The sequence below is a fragment of the Bemisia tabaci genome, chromosome 3 (genome assembly GCF_918797505.1).
Source record: "Bemisia tabaci chromosome 3, PGI_BMITA_v3".
Taxonomy (NCBI): Eukaryota; Metazoa; Arthropoda; class Insecta; order Hemiptera; family Aleyrodidae; genus Bemisia; species Bemisia tabaci.
The window spans coordinates 18,745,072-18,764,630 of record NC_092795.1 but is presented as its reverse complement, the minus strand read 5'-3'; the positions used below and the strand labels follow the sequence as shown (position 1 = coordinate 18,764,630).

The following is a 19,559-nucleotide window of genomic DNA, read 5'->3' as shown; positions in this document are numbered from 1 at the left end:
AAATTGCAAGAACGCGCATTCCGGACGGCAAAATACCTATTTTAAAAGAGTGAAGGAACAGTCTAGGTTGCTTAGTTTTGACAGTTGAAATGCAATAATTCTCGGAAATAGCAACAAAAAGATACTCTTCAACACTCTGCAAGCACTACCGAAAAAAAAACTTTAACTATTGGGAATCGCAAGAGAAAAACCGAGACACGAGATACGTGTCTTGCGAGCGGGGCTCCGACAATTGGACTGCATTTTGCAATTTGGAACTATAAATTCTGGCTCATCTGAAAAAACACTTATGAGCATAGGGAAACTAATGACACATACGTTGTTTTTGAACCGGGCCGGAATTTATAGTTCCTAATTGCAAAATTTAGTCCAATTCATCCCGAGATACGCGATTGAGCATTGAGATTTTGAGACGGGTTTTCACCTAATTTAATCAAATCAAGACGATACAAGGAGTCCGGAAAAACATAGTTCTTAAAACTAACAAAATTCCTACTCGCACTATTGAGCTCTAATTCCCGTGAATGAAAACACTATTTCGACTCCTTTTTGCTTGTACCAACTTAAAATCAGTGAACAAGCAAAAACGATTTCAATAGAGAATTTTCGATGAAAATCGCAAATACTCTTGCAAAACCGTCATTCTGGGAACCTCTACTCATTTTCTTCCCATTTTCAGGCAGTCGACCACAGACGTTCTCTTTCCAGTACCGGTCCGGCGTACCTAATGAGGAAAATGCTGATCCACCACAAATAGCCAAAACATCCCCGGAAGATTCCATCCACAAAAGAGCGGTAAGAAAATGCATTTGATACCGGAACGAACGTTAGTAATTTTTAATCCTCTGATCTTGTGGCAAAAATCTCTGGGCAAAAATTTATAATCTTTGCCCAGCGTGGTTTAAGATTCAAAAGGAAAAAAATGAAGGAAAACCTTTGGCTTAGCAGATGTGATATACGACTGGATGGGCTGTTACGGTTTCAATGACCGGCACTTACGATTTCTGAAGCCGAGGTGGGAATTACTGAGCCTGCGTGAAACGTTAACTGCTCTTTGATCAGTTTTTTTAAAGTGGTTCTCTTTTTTAAACCAAATTTTAATCTTATTTTAAAGTAAAAAAGGTATTACACGTTTTAAATGATTGATTCGACCACTAGAGAGTTCATGTGCGAAAATTTCAGTAGGGAGTTCAGAAAAGGTGATGTGCAGAGGGGGAGGGGAGAGTTCTTTTTCGCATGAATTCAGTAATATCTTGCAAAGAATGTAAGTTGCAAAATCCTATTAACACTGGAATGCTCTTGGCTCCTTGTAAATTGCAATTCAATTAAAAGTCACTATTGCAAAGCGCCTTCTTTTTTTAAGAAGCAACACGAGAATCAATTGGCCACGAATTGATGCACCTGAAGTTTTGAAGTTTAAATGCCTCTAATTGTTAAATGTTTTCTCATGCAGATCATTGGCAATGGTGTCGAGGATCATTCATCGGACGAGTCCGCTTCAGAGTGTGCGTGCGGACGTAGAAGATTCAGTAGGAGAAAAACAAACTGCAGTCGAAGTCCTTTGTCACATACAAGGTAAAAAAAAAAACTTCATACTCGTTCTAAATCTTCAATATTTTACGTTCTCGCAGATTTGTACGTATCTTATGCGCGTTTAAAATTATTTTGATGATCAATTTGCAAGTTGCAGTTGTAAGTTGTATGCAATTAGAGAAGAATTTTACGAGTAAAAATGGTAAATAAATAGATTAAAAAATTAGAAAAGGTTGGGGTTTTTGACGTACCTGTTTTTCCAAAATATACTGTACAGTATTTTTTAGTCTGCCAGAGAACTACTTTTTTTTTTTTTTTTTTTTTTTTTTTTTTTTTTTTTTTTTTTTACGATATTCAGATTGAAAAATTTCACGTCGTGTGCTGCTGGATTTTTTTAATTCTTAAGATGTATGCAAAACCGTTTCCCCAAAAATACCTCACGTATCAACTCTCTTGTTAATCAGGCCGAAGAAGAGACAACAAGGATTGCCAAAAACAGTGAGTTTAGTCGCTGATGGAAATAGATCAGTCCCTAGGATAAAAACACCAACAGCCTTAAGCCCCGGACACGGAACCAGTAAAAGTTTGGGAGACAGCCCGACTAGCCTCCACACTGATAAGGTGAGGCCTCAACATTATATCGATGTAATCAAAATTGTTTTATTTTGCTGACGTTTATTAGACTTTCAGCTACACCAATATCACTCGGTAAAAATTAAAACGCGCTAACACTCTTAAATGGTTTTTATGATGTTCTATGTTGAATGATGAGATTTTAAGATGAAAAAGAAGATAAATACGCTAATATTTGAAGAAAAAGCTGTCAGAGCGACATTTTAGCATCGACAAAAGTGTTTGATTTCTTATTTATCGATGACTGATCAAAATATTAAAGGACCATGCGCGTTTACGACCGCTGGACAGGGTAATTGTAATTGAGCCTTGTACCGTGTCGGGGAATTTTAAAATGCTCACCAAAAAAAATCACTTGAATCAAATTCTCGCATGCAAATTTTGGCATGTTTTACAATCAATGAATCCGTTATTGCGGGTCTTGTAACAATGAGTAAGTGAACATGTCGCTTGAAAAAATGGAGGCAGTTTCGTAAAATGATCATTAGGTACAAATATGGGTATTAACACGGCTAATCCTCATTTTCAGGATTCAATTTCTCTAGCCTCTGCTGCCAGTATCGAGTCGATCCGTCTGTCTAGTCCACGTAGTGCAGACTCAGTTTTTTATTCACCAGAGCATCATTCTTGCCACCACTGCGGGAAACAGATTGACTCTCAAACACCGGACACAAATTTTTGTCAGGTATTGATCTTTCCCCTAAGCATTAGGATTCAATTTGTTTTTCCAAAACCACCCTTACTTTCCGTGGATCTTGGGTTGAATTTCTACTCATCAGAGAAGTTAAAAGTCCTAAACTGTGGCGCCAGTAAAGATGATCTTCAGAAAATTACATCATAATTATGCGAAATTGCTTGATTGGTCTGTTGTGCACAAAGATAACAATATTAGAAAACTTTCTATATGTATCGAACAAAAATCTTATACAGCACATCAGAAATGTCGGCTTAAAAGAATGTCAATGCAAATAGAAACTCATACGCCTTCAATTTTTCGGCACGCATCACGCGACACTGATGACCGTTGAGCATGAGTAGTTGTTACCGTCTACGTCAGTAGACCAAGATTTTAGATTCCTGCTCCATGATAATGAGACAAATTAATATTTTTCATGGGAAATTCTATCAACTAACATCGAAATTTAAGCGATTTTGATTATTTTGTTTGTTCTTTCAAATATTACGAGCATCTTTGCGGAATTTAACAGTATTAAATGTATGAACGGCAGAATTATGAAACATCCTTCAACGCCTAGAATTGCTTGGTTCTGTGGATTTTGACTCAGAAAATGTCTCTGAATTTAGTCTTCAATTTTCGGGCAAGAATAACCATTATTTTACACATTTGACTCCGGACTCTCTCATGACGAGAGAAATATTTTCGATATCTTTATAACACTTGATGGCATTAAGAATGTTTTGCGTTTCCATTATTTATATGCGTAAAACAAAGTGACATGTGATGATTAATTCAAATTTCTCGAAAAAAAGTCGATTAGAACTCTTCACGAGGAGTGATTTTGAATATTAGTAGCTCTCATTTACTTCGTGTGCTAATTATCTATTAATTTTTCTAGACTAAAGTTAAAAGTAAAAGCGCTGAAATGGACATTGTGAAACCTCCTGCTGGCTTTGCTGATTCTCCACAATCACATCAGCGATTAACATTCCAAACACGGTTATTCAAGAAAAATGAAAAAACAAGATTTCGTTCAGAGGAGCGTTGTTTCAACAAAAGACACCGAGCCGAAAAAACTCGAGCCAAATCTGAGGAAAGAGTGAAGGAAAAATCTACTGAGAAACAAAGGTATGCATATAGTTAATTAAATACATCCCAACTAAAAATGTAGGTAGCTAATTTATCATTTTGCTTCAATCATCTTCTCGTCATTATAATCTTGATAATATTTCTACGGCGCCTAATTAAAATGGCAAATTTGAGCGGTATAAGCTGCTTGTTGAAAATGTGCCATGCACGTGCATAATTTTCAATTTGAAGATTAAATATCACTCACACACACATATAGATCAGAACATTCTGTTTCCTCAAAAAGGCATCAGCTCTTACACCACAGGCACCAACCTAGTTGATGAACAAGATATCTTTACAGATTTAGTATAAAAAAAGAAAAAAAATTAAATTCAGAATAACGTATCACTCTTCCTACTACCATTTATTTTCACGGGAGAAAAAACATTGTGATAGCATTGGTGATATTTTATACTGTCGATTTAAAATAATTAATATAATCAAAAATTCCCTCTCTCTTATATCTATTCTCCACCCTTTCAAAAGCGGTGGTCAGCTCATGGAAAGTTTGTTTGGTTATTGATTTTGCCAAGTACAGTAATCTCTCTCTATAACGAGAGCTCAATGGACCGGCTGACCTCCTCGTTATAGAGATTTTTCTCGTTATAATGATAGTAGATTAGAAAGAAAAAAAACGGAAAAACACGAAAATCATAATAACTTAATTGACAAAGGTACCATTCAGGGGTACAAAATCTCTACGACCCCTCAAACTTAGGATAGCAGGCGGGATTTGCAGTGCACTGGTCGGATATGGTGTGCTCTGTACACTGCAATAGGTCCGGCACCGAAAAATTATGAATTTTCAACTATTAAAGCGCGTAACGTAGTGAACGCGCAATGCGTGAAGTATTCATGCAGTCTTGTAGGCGCTAATATGCGCTCCAAACGGCAGCCGCGCCGGCGGCACCCGGCAGCACTGTGTTTGGCGCAATGCGTGAAGTATTCCCGCAGTCTTGTAGGCGCTAATATGTATTCAGCGCCGACCGCAGCGCACGCACTGTGTTTGACGCGATTGGTTTAACTTGCGAAGTCAGCGTTTTTTACCGCTAAGTTTTTGCACATGCACACTATATGGATTGCTGCCAATTAAATTGATATAAAACAAATTACATAAAATCGAACTAATTTTCCTCCGTTTATTTAAAAGCGGTTAAACCCACGTTTGCATCTCTTGCGCGACTGCACTGCTTTGTCAGCAGCTGGAAACTCCTAAACAACGGCAGTAGTCATTTTTTGCGTTCTTGAGAAGGCAGATTCCTAGGTTGAACTTGCATTCTAACCCACGAGTCAGATCGACAGCCGCTCGCAACAGAAAGTTGCTCCATTTTGACACTCGTTTCGTCGGGAGGAAAATACATGTATTTAAACAGGAAGTTCAAGGTACCGACCAATTTTTTTTTTTTTTAGATAGAGATGTTCTTGTTATAACGATAATTGTTACAGAGAGAGACTACTGTATTATCAAATCAATTTCTAATTGGCAAATTAATTTCAGTTTTCTACACAGTGGATTAATTTTCTCATCAAGCTGAATTTTTCTTAAGAAGTCAACAAGTGCTGCGCATCAGAGGAGAAGGCACCTGTCGTAAAACTTGAAACTAGTTATTTGCTGAACTAAACATTTGTGCTCAATAGTTCATTTAAATTATAATGATTATGGGTTATTTTTTGCGAGCAGGAAGTTTTCTGGATTTAATTCAATTTTCACGTAAACAATAATAAACCATTATTCCAAGCTTGTGAGTCAACTTTGGAAATTCTCCTTTATTATACGTGTTTTACATGAAATTTTTAAAAGGAAACCAGTGCTGTGACGATTTTGTTCTTACCTTTTCTGGAGGTAAATTACTTCCTATAGCTCTAACTTCGAACATACATTTTCATGAACGGTTACGTCAGTTACATTGCTTTTCTGAAAGAAGGACGTACTTACATTCTAAGATGAGCCCCAAAGATCGCCATATTAGACAAATGATTGTCATATTAGACAAATGATCGTCTTAAAAAGTAGTTACGTCGGCAGAACGATATATCCACTGACAAGGACAGACTAAATTTAATAAAAATATTATTTTTTCGACCAGTCTAACCACTCGTTCGACGGACGCAAGTATAGAAGAATTGAGGTTGAGCCCGTTTGGGGATTCTAAAGAAGAATTGAGCGGAGTTTACAAAGGCCTTTATTGCGAATCGTCATGGGTTTTTGTGTCGGATACTTCAGAGTTCCCAGCATTTCAGAAAGCAGACAGTAGAGGTAAGGCACGTTAAATGTCTTCATGCCCATAATTTTTTTATCTGAACATGAAAAAAAAACATTGTTACTTTCGTAGTTAAAAGGACAATTAAAGGTCTTGGTATCTCGATCTCAAGGACCAGTGCGCTGCCCAGTTAAGGAAAAGCACAACGTTGGAACAGTATAAGGCTTTCAGAGGGACTTCAGCGTATGGTGTCTTATGGATCGGCCCTATGTTTATCCTAGTTTTTCTTAAGTTAATATTTCAAGATTCGATACATTTTGCATACATGTTTTCCCTGAACGTAGAGTATAAAATTTTAGATTAAAATGACGTACTTCGGTAAATATGTATTATCTTTTTATGTTCTGTGCTCTTTCCTATACTAGAAGAATATAAAGGAACCCACCACTACGCTACGTTTTTTTCCTGCGGGATCTGCCAAAATTGTTAAAGAATTCTTGTTATATAATTGTTAAAATTGTAAAATTGTCAAATGGATTATTCATATTTGTTTCGCGGGCGTTTTTTTATCTTGCTATCTTGCATGACCGAAACGTTTTAAAGAATTCTGATACATCCCAATATATCACCGATAAAACTAAAACTACGTCCACGACGTGTTATGTTGAGTATTTCTTGTCACATTCTCCTCTTTTGAATGCCGATAATATCACATGAAACAATCACTCATACATGAAAATATGTCTGAAAACATAATTTGATATACATCACAATTATCTTTTCGAGAACCCTTTTATTTCATATCGTGTTTCAAAAAATCTCCACGGACTGAAGAAGATGATAACACAACTGTAAATGATTATTACTTTTTGGATTTGAATAGTTTAAACATGTTTTTTTTTTTTCTTTCTTTCTTTTTTTTCTTTTTTCCAGATGAAGATGATCAAAAAGAGCCGGACAGAGTAAACTACACAGAGGCTTTTGAATCTGAAAGAGAATTCCGGAAAAAGTATCAAGGCATTACTCAACGAATGTTCCACCGAAAAGCGAGCCTTGAGATGTACAAAAGGATGGCATCTGCTAAAAAAGTCGGTACGTTATCAAATGGGATACCTAATTTCATTTTTGAATTTTCATCTTGAGAGGGTTCCCCCTCTCGTTTTCAATTTTTAAGATTTTTGAAAGTTTTGAGAAGCTTTGAAAATTGGATGACTTCCGAGTAAATGCAAATACCGCGAATAAAGGGGACGCCTAGAGATTTTGGACGTTATTCTGTTTAATTTAAAATGTACATACCCATGCTGGCCTGTCCCCTGTCCCTCCAAAACATCGATCACAATATTTCAAGCGAGAAGCAGCGGACTCGCCGGAGTCACCGACGCGACGAGACGTTGAGGACAACGCCTGAATGCAACTATTCGTATCCGAGGGATGTCCGTGTTGCCTATACACAAAATTGAAGGCACTTCGGCTGTGGTTGCACGCCCTACACAAGAAGACACGCTATGCAGCATCGGGCAGGGGAAGGCTCTGCGAGGGGCTCAAAATTTTCTACTTTTACTCCTTTTCTGCGGGTTCTTAGTGTCGGAAAATTAATTGAGGATATCATGGCATCATTGCTTTCGGATATTTTCATGTAAAACCCCTAAAAATGCCAGACAAAACCAAAATTGTCAAGATTTGAAGATTGCGGATCAAAAAATAGTTTTGAGGCAAAGCTATCAGAAGTCCGTCGTTGTTGAAGTTTAAACTTAAAGCGGCACCAAAGTGGACTTTATATATCTGAATGATAATTTTGCATTGACAAAATCATGACGAGAACTGAACCGAGAAGCCAAGTGTCCAATGTATTTTTCTTTTTTTTCGAACCATCAACGTAATTTCTTGAAGTTTATCGTTATTTATTCTTTCTGCACTTATAGAATATCCTATGAATATTGAAATTTAAGTCGTTAACTTGTTTCCCGTCGAAAAAGTAAAATATGAGAGAAATATTTAGCGAAAATACCTCATTCAAGTTCGGTTGTATCTAAGAGACCGTCGATGAGAGAATACGTTTTTAATGTTGGTCATTTTCTTCTTTCTTTTTTTTGTAAACTTTCAACAGAGAGTGATAAGAAGCTGTTGGTGAAACGAATTTCAACAGGGGAGTTTGGTTTCCGCATTCACGGATCAAGACCAGTTGTTGTCTCAGCGATCGAGCCCAACACCCCGGCGGAAACCTCAGGATTGGAGGTTGGGGATGTGATTTTGAGCATCAACAAAACGTGTGTCCTCGATGCTACACATAGTGAAGTTGTGTCTTTAGCTCATTCAGGTATGCGAGAAGTTGGTCGTATTTTGATTTGCAAGCGGTGGGCGAAAAGAAAAAAAACAATATCACAATTAAAAAGGGTTAGCCTCTTAGTTAAAATCTGCATATTTTACGCAAAAAACACATAAATGTACAAATTTACCCCTTGGTTGCAATTATGCAAAAAGACAAGAAACAAAGAACAGAAGAAAACTCATTTTAAATTTGCTGGTATTGGAAAAAATTCAGTTCAAACGCTCGTGATATCATCAATAATTAAGTCGCGTGTGCAGATTTCAGTGAATTTTCTCCATAGTACGAAGCAAATTCCCTAAAATTTTCAATTCAATCCGCACAATCGTTCTCCCGTAAGAAATTGAATTGCCCAGTTAAATTTGACAATAGTTGATGTGGGTTGGTTCCTATCTGTAAACGCGGTCCAAATAGCAGTGTCTTTATTCTTACAGAAACAAAGGGAATCAAAAGCAATAATTGGTTTTCTGGCTAGAAATTCACTTTTCCCTATTTGAGAATTTTTTTCTTCAGGCTCTGATACTTTAGAAATCGAAGTGGCCGTCATGCCAAAAAACTGTGATACTATAGAAATCGTTAAGTCCGGACCACTTTGGAAACTAACAACCCTCCAGTCAAACAAGGAGCTAACCTGGATTCTGAGGTTCTTCTCTTTGAAAGAAGACAACTGCCTTTATTTTTACAAGACTGATTCTGTGAGTACCACATCGTTCATTTTTTTTGCTCATACATTTTTTTAAATTACTGATTCGGCTTCGTCATATATTTCTTACTCGAACTAGGAAAGCCCATTTTGCTCATGTCTCTAATGATTGTTAATTAGTACCTCAAAATATTTGCTTTAAAGTCGTCAACGTTAATGGAATTTTTTGGCTGTTTTACGCACGTTGTATGGAATCAAACACTGGGTGCACTCCTGGTTATATTTGGTCGTATTTCTGCTATTCGGAACTAGAGACTGGTGGGAAAGAAGGGATGTGCTCGTTCGTCGAGGGCCGTAAAAGCGAATGGGAACAATAAAGCGCCAGTGACGTCAGCAGCGACGAGGCCGCCTCGCGGTTGCCCGTGGTCGTATGTAACTCATGAGCCCTGTCCACGACGCTCTTTTGCCATGCCCACGGCTCATGAGTGTCGCATAAAGTTGGCACTTAGTTCCGTTTGGACTGCATTTTGCAATGGGCCTGTTGCAAACTTTTGCTAGAGCAAAAATAAGAGTTGTTTCCTGTAGATAATGCCTCAAAAACCACGATGAGCGCATTGGCAAAGTCTGAAATGCACTCATAACTTCACGATCTGCGTAAGAAATTTGCGGTTTTTTGAGCTTCCCGCTTCAAAAACGATACTACGGCACAGGTGAACATTTTGATGGAGGAGTCGTTCCATCGTCGGCAATAATCATCATGGCCGACGCCAATCCACCAAAACACGTGTGATGGGACGAGATAACACCTAAACAGGACTAGACCAGATAACAATCGGCGTGTTTACGTTCATATTTTCCTCGCCCGCCTTGATTGATCTTGAACTCTCCTCGAATTACGCGCGGAACTGCGCAAGCGTCGGCCATGATGAATATTGCCGACGATGGAGCGACTCCTCTAACAAAATGTTCACCTGTGCCGTAGTATCGTTTTTGAAGCGGGAAGCTCAAAAAACTGCAAATTTCTTACGCAAATTGTGAAGTTATGAGTGTATTTCAGACTTTGCCGATGCGCTCATCGTGGTTTTTGAGGCATTATCTACAGGAAACAACTCTTATTTTTGCTCTGGCAAAAGTTTGCAACAGGCCCATTTGGAACTATAAATTTTGGCTCTTCTGGAAAAACACTTATGTGCATAGGGAAACTAATGGTGCATACGTTGTTTTCAAACCGGACTAGAATTTATAGTTCCAAATTGCAAAATGTAGTCCGTTTGATAGTATGTGAAATCCCGCTTTTCAATGTCCCTAAATGGAATCACGCACACTTTCATATTGTTTTTTATGCAACTTTCTAGAGCACACCCCATCTTTCCCACGTTTCTATGGTTCCGTTTAGAAGAAAAACGTCCATTTGGGGCAGAACTTTGCGTAACAAGTTCCTGGCAAACTGCAGAGTTGGTTTTCCCCTCGAAAACGCGTAAATTATTATAAAAAGTTCAAAAACTTTCAACATCAACTTATGTGGTACCTCTCCTACACAGCTCCCGTAAAAATTGATCGTAAGAATTCATACATTAACATTTGTTTCGTTTACTCATTCTGTTTTTTTATGGTTTTTTATAAGGATACCGTTCCATCAGGAGCCATAAGACTGACAGGGTATCATATTTCTAGAGCTCCTGACAGCGGACATTTATTCAGCTTCCATTTGACGAGACCTGGCTCGCTCACTTATCAATTAGCGGCGGAAAATCAAGAGGAAACCGAGAGTTGGCTAACGGTTCTTCAACAAGCAACTTGCCAGCAAGTAAGTTCCACCACATATACTTGAAAAGGTTGCAGCGAAAAGAGGGAATTTTTAATTCAACCATGCGGCTAATCCTGTACAAAATTGCTGCACTAAACCTTCATGCCGGCGGTGTGGGTATAATGTTGGGCGTCGGCCATCTGAAGACATATCACATGGTGCAGAAAGAAGCAATCGGAGAAGTCAAAGAGGGATGATATGATAGATAGGGATGAAAGTCACCAAGTCACTTAATCCAAAACTTGGAGGAGGGCGAAATCTGTCGGGTCGGGAGGAAACTAATCTAACAGGGAAATCTTGGGGGGGGGGGGGGGGGGGGGTAAACATTTTTGAAACGTCCTTGAATTAAACAAAATTGCCCCTTGAAGGACTAAAAAATCATATTAAGCAGAAGAGAGGACAGTAAATCCCAATCCCGCTATCTTTAAATCCCTACAGGTAACCTCGGTTGGCTTAAATGACAGTCGTGAAAAACAATAAAATTTATATGGAAGTCTGCAACGTCGCAAATGAAGAAACGTCGTCTCTCATTTTGCCCAAAAATATGTATGTATAAAATTGAAGGCATTATGACTTTCCTCTCTCAACTTATATTCGTCTGTAACGATAAACGATGGGATGCGTTTGCTACGGCGCCTTGATACAACTATACAACCTCGACGGATGTCCGTATTGCGTTCAAAAAATTGAAGGCGTTTTGACTCCCTGCTCATACTACCTGTAGTTGATTCGATCGACAGGCGCGTTGGTCGGCGGTGACGGGGACTTGATGCAACTATTTAAACTTGATGAATGTCCGTATCGCACCGACTGAAGTGCGAAACCACGTATCTCCATTGCGGTGTTTCAAAATTTCCGTTCTTTTTTCATCTCTTCCATGAGAAACGATCCAAATTTACGACTTTAAATTTTGAACCAAATCTCCTGCTATCGAATACGAAAAATCATGGAGAATTTCAGTTGTATGTTGACCAGCTCCTCGAAAAAAAAAAAACAAAAAAATGTCTAAGGAAGTCTGCAACGTCGCAAATGAAGAAACGTCGTCTCTCATTTTGCCCAAAAATATGTATGTATAAAATTGAAGGCATTATGACTTTCTTCTCTCAACTTATATGTATATCTTTAAATTAAAGACTATCAATTCTATCTGAATATCTTTGGTATTCCTATTTTTCATGTGTTAAACCTACAACTTTAAGTAAGTAAAAAAATTGAAAGGAAAAAATTGAAGTTTGTGACTTATTCTTTAGAATGCTTGTTCTATACATAGCTTTTTCTTCCAGATGAAAAGTTTAGTGGACCATGAAAACATGTTAAAACCTCCAAGTGCCATTCTCGATCCTGACTGTGATGGATATCTTACTGTTTTACTTCATTTGCGCCAAAAAATATGGAAAAAGAAGTATGTTTTGCTCAAGAATGCATTTCTTTTCTTTTTTCGGCACATCAATTCTGACACAGCCTTCGGTAAGTTAAAAGAAAACAATGCACCTAAATTACCCTAGCAATGATCACTAAAAATACGTTACAGAAGATTTTCAGTTTCCCAACTTTGCTACTGGACACAAATAGTTAGTTAGTTAGTTATTATAATTTTGAGACATTCAGCGACTCAGGCTTTTAACGTCTTTACAGGTAATTTTGGGACAAGAATCTTCTACAGTCAGTACTTATAGGTGGAGTGCGAATTCTTTCAATCGCGATTTCAATAAACATGAGTAATAAATCATGAGTACCAAAGTTCGAACAAGAGCAAGGTTTTATTCCAGCATGTACCTATGTACCGATTATCCACAGACTGTGTGAAATACCCACTGCAAAATCCTAAAATTCCTATTTGAGACCTAAGTTTCCCGGGGTTATGGCGCGCGGGTAGCATTGGGAAAATATTGGGGGAGGTGATTCTCGTCTGTGGTGACCAATAAATTGATAAGTAAAACCTAGTCTCAAACTTAAGGCGAGCTTTTCCCCATTTTTATCTTTTATATCTTAACGCAGTGTTGTTATTAGGTGCAGACATAAGTTTGGTATAGGATCGACAAATCGACCAAGTTTTTTTCTTTTTTTCTTTTTTTTCCGTCACCGTAGTCGTAATGTTTTCTCTATGATGCGTCCAACTTAACGTTAGGTAGTATCCGTGGCGCGTGGATACAAGGCTCAATATAGGTATTCGTCAATACGAACCAAAAGTGACGTCACGATAGTCCATGACGAAATGCCAAGAGGCATTGGTCGTGATGGCATTTCCGCGACGAATACATTGATTCCTGGGCTGACGAAGACGGCTGTTACGTGTATTCAATTGGATTACGCATCTATAACAACGAGAAATAACACTAGGAAATGGCCCGAACTGTATGTAACAAGGTAGTAAACTGGTGCTGGGTCCACACCATTTTTCGGGGAAAACTAAGTCAAAACCAACGGTGTGGTAAAGCGTTTAGTATCATACATGATTCTCTTCACTGCTACTTTCTTGACAAAAAGTTGGCCGAATTTTGAAAGTATCTGGAGTCTAATGATTCATTATTTTATGATTTTATTTCAGCACTGGCTAGTCTGCACGGTTACCGGGTACAATGTTCGAATACTGTGAAGCAAAAATTCCTGTTTGAACTAATCCCTCCAGATTGTTGTTACAAGCATTTTCATTTTTATACAGATAATGAAATCGATAGAAAAAGGTTTGTATTATTTATCTTTCTGCATTGATTTAACACGTTTACGTAAAGAGGGACCAATTCGTATGAAGCCGGAGGAGAAACAAATTAATTAGAGCCAGAAGTAATTTTAAGTGGAACCAGTAGTAAGAAAGAGTACAATTCCATGTGGAAAATTCAAAGACCAGGAAAGGTTGATTTTCGAAAATAGAGAGTACGTCTTTTTTTTACATTAAATCACCATGAGATGCTGCAGAAAAAACTTTTAAACTTAAATCTCACTTTACCTAAGCTTGATGGTTTGGTTCTCTATTGTTGAACTTTCTTTAGTTCTTCCTATTACTCGGTGGCCTTTTTTTTTTTTTTTTTTTTTTTTTTTTTTGTAAAGAGGTACTTTCTGATGAATTCACTATAATGAGGACATCAAAGTCCTTTTTTAAAACTGATTTGCTGCCTCTTGATTTTGTAAATAACGTTCAATCTCTCATAGGTTCATCATTCTACATTAAATTGGAAAGGCCGCAATGTTTAGTTGAAAAGCAGGGCCGGATTAAGGGGATGGCCACATGGGCCGCGGCCTATGGCGGCAAATTTTGCAAATTTTTAAATGTGGGTATAAAAAAAATCGGATTCAGAAAAAAAAAAAAATTATCAATGAGAAAAGAGGACAAAATCTCTCTTTCCTGAGAGTATAGTAATTTATAATTTTGTCATTTTTCGGTGATACAAGAGACAGCATCTTTAATTAGTCGAGTTAAGAGAGGTACTAAACACTCAATTTGGCCTGGAGCTCAGCGCAGAGAGGAATGATGACGAGGACTTGAGATGAAAAGGACAAGCCTTCGGCGCGGCGCGCGGTGGTCGGCATGTAACACATATTAGCGCCTACAAGACTGCATGAATACTTCACCCATTGCGCCAAACACAGTACGGTCAGGAGCGGTTGGCGTGAAACGCATAGCGCCTACAAGACTGCAAGAATACCTACCTACTTCACGCATTGCGCCAAACACAGTGCGATCAGCGCGGCGCAGCTGCGGAAGTTAACATTATTAAACCACATTTACGTTTGTTCTTTCATAATTTTTTGGTTCATTTCTTATAAATGGAGGACCTTGTCCACGCAGAGATAGGTTTACGGAACTTAACTTTCGCGCAAAGTTCCGTGAAATTTTGCTAGTACCTAGTGTTGACAGTGCTTTCGCAAAAAATTTATCCAACACGAGTAGGTAAACGCGTCTTATGCACCCCTCCTCCTCCGGCACGTTCACTTGATGGTTTTTATTGATGTTTCAAAACGAATGATAAGGGGGCAGCAAAATACAGGCGGCCCATTGGCGGCAAGTAGGTAAATCCCGCCCAGTTGAAAAGTATGAAAAATGAATAGGTACTTTTTTTCTTTCTTAAAAGAGCAGAATGGAGGGGTTTTCATGGATATGAACAATGTTTCAGGTGATGTTAATCTCCCCTTGAAACGTTGGTTGGTTAAAACCTAAATTTTGAAGGGAGATTACGTAATATCACACGAAAAATTGCTCATGTTCTACAAATATTTTTCAAGTTAGTTATATTGTCAACAACCTAATACTGAGTGTTTTATGTTTCCAGATGGATAACTGCTCTAGAATTTTCCATCGACAGATGGATTAAAGTTGGCTGAAGTGATTCTGTTTTTCCCTGCTACTCTGCATGGAGCAATTAAATTTATAATATTGGTGCTAAACATCAAAAGGAGTATGTAGTTGGGAAAGTTAGTTTTTAAAATACCGCCAATTGCTTTTTATGTTCTTTCCTTCTTTTTATCGTGTAGATATAAAGGCACTAAAGAAAAAACCGAAAGTGGAGAGAGCAGTATTATCTCATCACTCCTGTCAATTTCTACGTCCATTAGTTCATATCACGGATCGAGGACTTATTTTATTTTTTTTTGTTATAGTGATTGGTCATCCTCTGATATCGTTGTTATTTCTGTACATAGAAGTTAAGAATTTTTACCTTAATCTGTCAAAGAATCCTAAAACCGATGCAAGAAATTTGAAATACCGAGCATCTGGGATTATTGAGAGAACTAAGAATCTGTAAAAATCTATCAAATTACACTTAAGTTCACTTACGTGATAAGGTAACAGTTACCATTTGTTTTCCAGTTCACATTATTAAGCGGTGCTCTTTCAATAATTTGTGTGATGGTCATCGTCGTATATCCACCTTAAATGGATACCTACCTATATAGATCTGTTTAGTAAAAGATAATCTCTCACTGCCATTTTCTCTTGTTGTAGGAATGCAAATTTCGTTACTTGTTTTCTAATTGTTGCTGCACCCTTAATCAGTGCAGTTAATGTGAATTACCTACTTTTATCTCAAGTTTAATAACATACCATTACAGTGCATGAATTTTATCCAAGCATATACAGAAAACTATAAATGGAGACAAAGCTGGGGCACTCGGGCTCAATCTGGTAGAGAAAACTACTTGCTTTTTAAAAATTTCAGCTGCTCCATGGTGATAGCTAAGTGGTACTTATGGCTTTTAAAGTAAGTTCTTACAAGCCATCGGGTCTTGTTTTAATTTTTCACCTTCCAACATTTTCAAACTCAATGAATTTTTCCACCACTCTCACACTTAAGGGACCATGTTTGTCCTTAATATTTTACTCTGTTGAGTCAAGTCGAGGGCCAACTTTAGTACTATGGATCTTGAGATAAATTTTTGGGTTAAGAGTAGAAACCTCAACCAGTTTTTCTTAAAAGCGATCGATGGATGTTATGTAACTACCTGATAAAAAAATAGGGAATCAATCGCAGTCCATTTTAATTTTAAAATTTGAATACAGTTTAATGAAAGTCAGTTAGCTTTTAAGCGAGGATTTTAGATGATGGTCATTTACCTTGTCATCCTTTAAGTATATTATGTAATACCCAAACTGTTTCTATTCAAATTCTCTCAAATTCCATCCAACAGTAATGCTTGTATTCGATCCTATTACCTACTGTGCTTAGGTCAAATTATTATCCTTCTGAAGTTAGTGAAAACTTAAAGCAGCAGATGAGAGACGAGAAGAAACAGAAGTATTTAAGATAAAACTCTCAGATCCCTATTCATGCAGGTTTTTTTTTTTTTTTTTTTTTTTTTTTTTTTTTTATTTATTGAATTTTAGATTTTATATTTTTGTTGAATTGTTTTCTGATAAAGAATGGCCGAGAGGTCCTCAAAAATGTTTAATTTGATAAAATTTACTACCTATCAAGCTAGTTCCTAGTCATTTGATTTTGTCGTAATTTTAGTGTAAATTCATTCACTGAGATCTTCAATTCCTATCAAGTTGAAGGTATTAATTCAAACTTTGACATCTTAATACTTCATCAATTCAGACTAGTTTTTGTACTCTCCTTTGGTCTTTGTTTGTCATTTATTTCCTTCATCTTTCTATTTTCTAGCCATTTACAGAAGTATTCCTTCATCATTCATTGATTTTTTTTCTACTTTTGCATATGAAAAATTGTTTTTACAGATATAGACTATATGCTGCATGTTGACATGGCCAACGAGTAGATTTATTTTCAAAGAATGAAAAAGTATTTCTATGTGTTAACAAATCCTAGTTTTTGTGTAGTTTTATACAAAAGAAACTGTAGAATTTGAAAATTTTACCAAAGAGAGATCCTTAAAGTTGAGTGAATTTGACAGCAACCACCACATGACCTCTTGCCAATTAAGCTCACGTATACAAAGGTAATTTCCTTTTGGTGAATTTATCTGAATGCATCTGAGTTGCCTTTGGGCACTGTTTCTATTTCTCTTGGGTACAGAAACCATTATCTCAATGTAGCAGGAGGAGAATTTATCAGTGCCAATGTCTGATTTTTTTATAAAAGGAACTTTTCAAAGTTTTAAATTTTGACATTAAGTTAACTTACAACCCCTACAGCTGAGAATTCAGCATAAGTTTGGTAAGAGATCTAGGAAAACAAACATTTTCTATTAAGATAAAGAAGTTACTCCATCTTGATAGTCAGGGGCCATTCATAAAATCGTAACATTGAATTTCCGATTTTTCGACACTCCTCGAAACACTTTTGTGACTAAGATCCTTATCTTTCAAAGCATGACAACAAAATGGCATTAGGCTCATCTTGACCTCCCTTCCACTAAAAGTGTTACACATTTCATGAACGGCTTCTAAAGCTGTTCATGTTTTCATGTTTCCTGCTTTTCTTAAAACTTGCCAAATTTGAATATTCGTGCTCAAAAATATGGTAACTTGGAGGACACAAATGTTGGCTAAAATCAAGTGATATAAAATCATGCAAAAAGGTTAAGGTATCTAAATGGGAGACTCATTGAGGCCAACTTGTGCCTGAAAAGTTTGGCACAATTTGTACAAGCTTTCACTGTTCCTGCAGCAAAAACATACACTTTCAAAATTCCTTTGAACTGAAAGTGCCTTCTATGATCCTCTTGGTGACATTAAAGCACAAACATTTCCGCAAGTACTGATAAAAATTTGAAATCTATTTATAGTTGACATAGAATTACACTTGGACAGTTAAAGAAAGTTTGTTTTATCAAAATTTGATGACTAGCATTCAGCAGCTTATTGTGACGTGTCATATAAAACGGTAATCATATCGAGTGGTAGGTACAGCCTTCTGGCTCCTGACTATGGCTACGTTTTTCTGAAACCTCAATCAAACTCCATCAGACAGAAAGAGCCACGCAGAAATCCCCATCGCACCCTGCCCCATCACTGCAAACCTTCCCTGCTGGGGTGAGTTTCTTTAGGGGTTGTCTTAAATGCAGTTGCGTAAAATGCATCTAGGAAATAAGTTTGTCCCCTAATAGAATTTTCTCTAAAAATGAAAGTCAGTTGATGAAAAAAAGTGACTGATGTGCGCCCTCTTAAAAGAAAGAAAATCTTGCGGTTTCAATCCCTTTGAAAATTGTCATGAACGTATTTCTATGTAGACCCCTTCATCATAGAGTCTTGAGCGGATCAAGTGTAATTATAAGGAAATGACTAAGCATAAAAAGATGGAAGGGATAAGTTACAGAGATTGCCGTCCAGCTTAAACATTCAACAGAGGTCCTGGAAAACTGCATCTTATCATACAATCATGCATGTTATTGGAAAATCCTAGCAAGGTCCTATCAATCTCAGGATAATTTTTTGTCATGTGAATTGGTTTAGATATTGTCTGCATTACATCACAGGTAAAACTTTTGTGACCAAGTCTCAAACAAATTTTAATAAAGATCTAATTTTTTTAACTTCTTCATTGGATTCCTTACTTAAAAAATTGATGGAGCAGTTAGAAAAATATGAATCTCCATTTGTAATAATGCTAACATTCAGCCAAGTTGTACTTGAATGTGGGAAATCCAAGTATTTTGGGATTGAAAAATGTGTATGATTTTTCTTGAAGTATCTAAAAATATTCGTCAATAATTGTATGTTAAATAGTTTGTTCCCTTATAGAAGAATAAAGACACAGTAGAAATTTTGAAACACAGCAATGGAGATACATGTTTTTCTTATTATTATCAAAATATTATGCCCTAATGGCTGAAGATGTTTCCTCCCATAAAATATTTCATTTTTATAGCCATTGTAATTTTGTGATACTCACTGAACTAATGTATTTATAATTGTTGCTACTGACATTTTATTGTTATATTAATGCACGAATTATAGTAAAATTTGGATCAATTTTTTTTTTTGAAGGTATCAAAAAAATTCTCTTTTACTATATCTAATCTTCATTTACTTATTTTCTTGTTCTCCTGTTGTTTGGGAAGTGTTAACTGTACCGCTTAAACGTCTAAATACAGACAGCATATAAGTTAATGCTTACTAAATACAATAAATATTTTAGTAAGGGTAAGAAGGTACATTAACGTTATTTTTAGGCAGTATATTATGAGTACATTTTGGCGAATTCCCA

General features: G+C 36.9%; 1 protein-coding gene across 2 annotated transcripts in view; it reads left to right on the top strand.

The window, feature by feature from the left end:
* The window catches only part of LOC109044203 (uncharacterized), a 148,938-nt gene extending 129,567 nt beyond the window's left edge, over nt 1-19,371 (top strand). For both annotated transcript variants that reach the window (XM_072297959.1, XM_072297960.1), the window contains 13 exons: nt 680-795; nt 1,454-1,575; nt 1,998-2,154; nt 2,696-2,851; nt 3,744-3,973; nt 6,064-6,233; nt 7,111-7,269; nt 8,285-8,494; nt 9,017-9,198; nt 10,771-10,953; nt 12,237-12,420; nt 13,502-13,637; nt 15,222-19,371. In XM_072297959.1, coding sequence (XP_072154060.1) covers nt 680-795; nt 1,454-1,575; nt 1,998-2,154; nt 2,696-2,851; nt 3,744-3,973; nt 6,064-6,233; nt 7,111-7,269; nt 8,285-8,494; nt 9,017-9,198; nt 10,771-10,953; nt 12,237-12,420; nt 13,502-13,637; nt 15,222-15,273 — 2,057 coding nt within the window. In that variant the 3' untranslated portion in view covers nt 15,274-19,371. The remainder of the gene's footprint in view (nt 1-679; nt 796-1,453; nt 1,576-1,997; nt 2,155-2,695; nt 2,852-3,743; nt 3,974-6,063; nt 6,234-7,110; nt 7,270-8,284; nt 8,495-9,016; nt 9,199-10,770; nt 10,954-12,236; nt 12,421-13,501; nt 13,638-15,221) is intronic.
* Nucleotides 19,372-19,559: the final 188 nt, after the last annotated feature.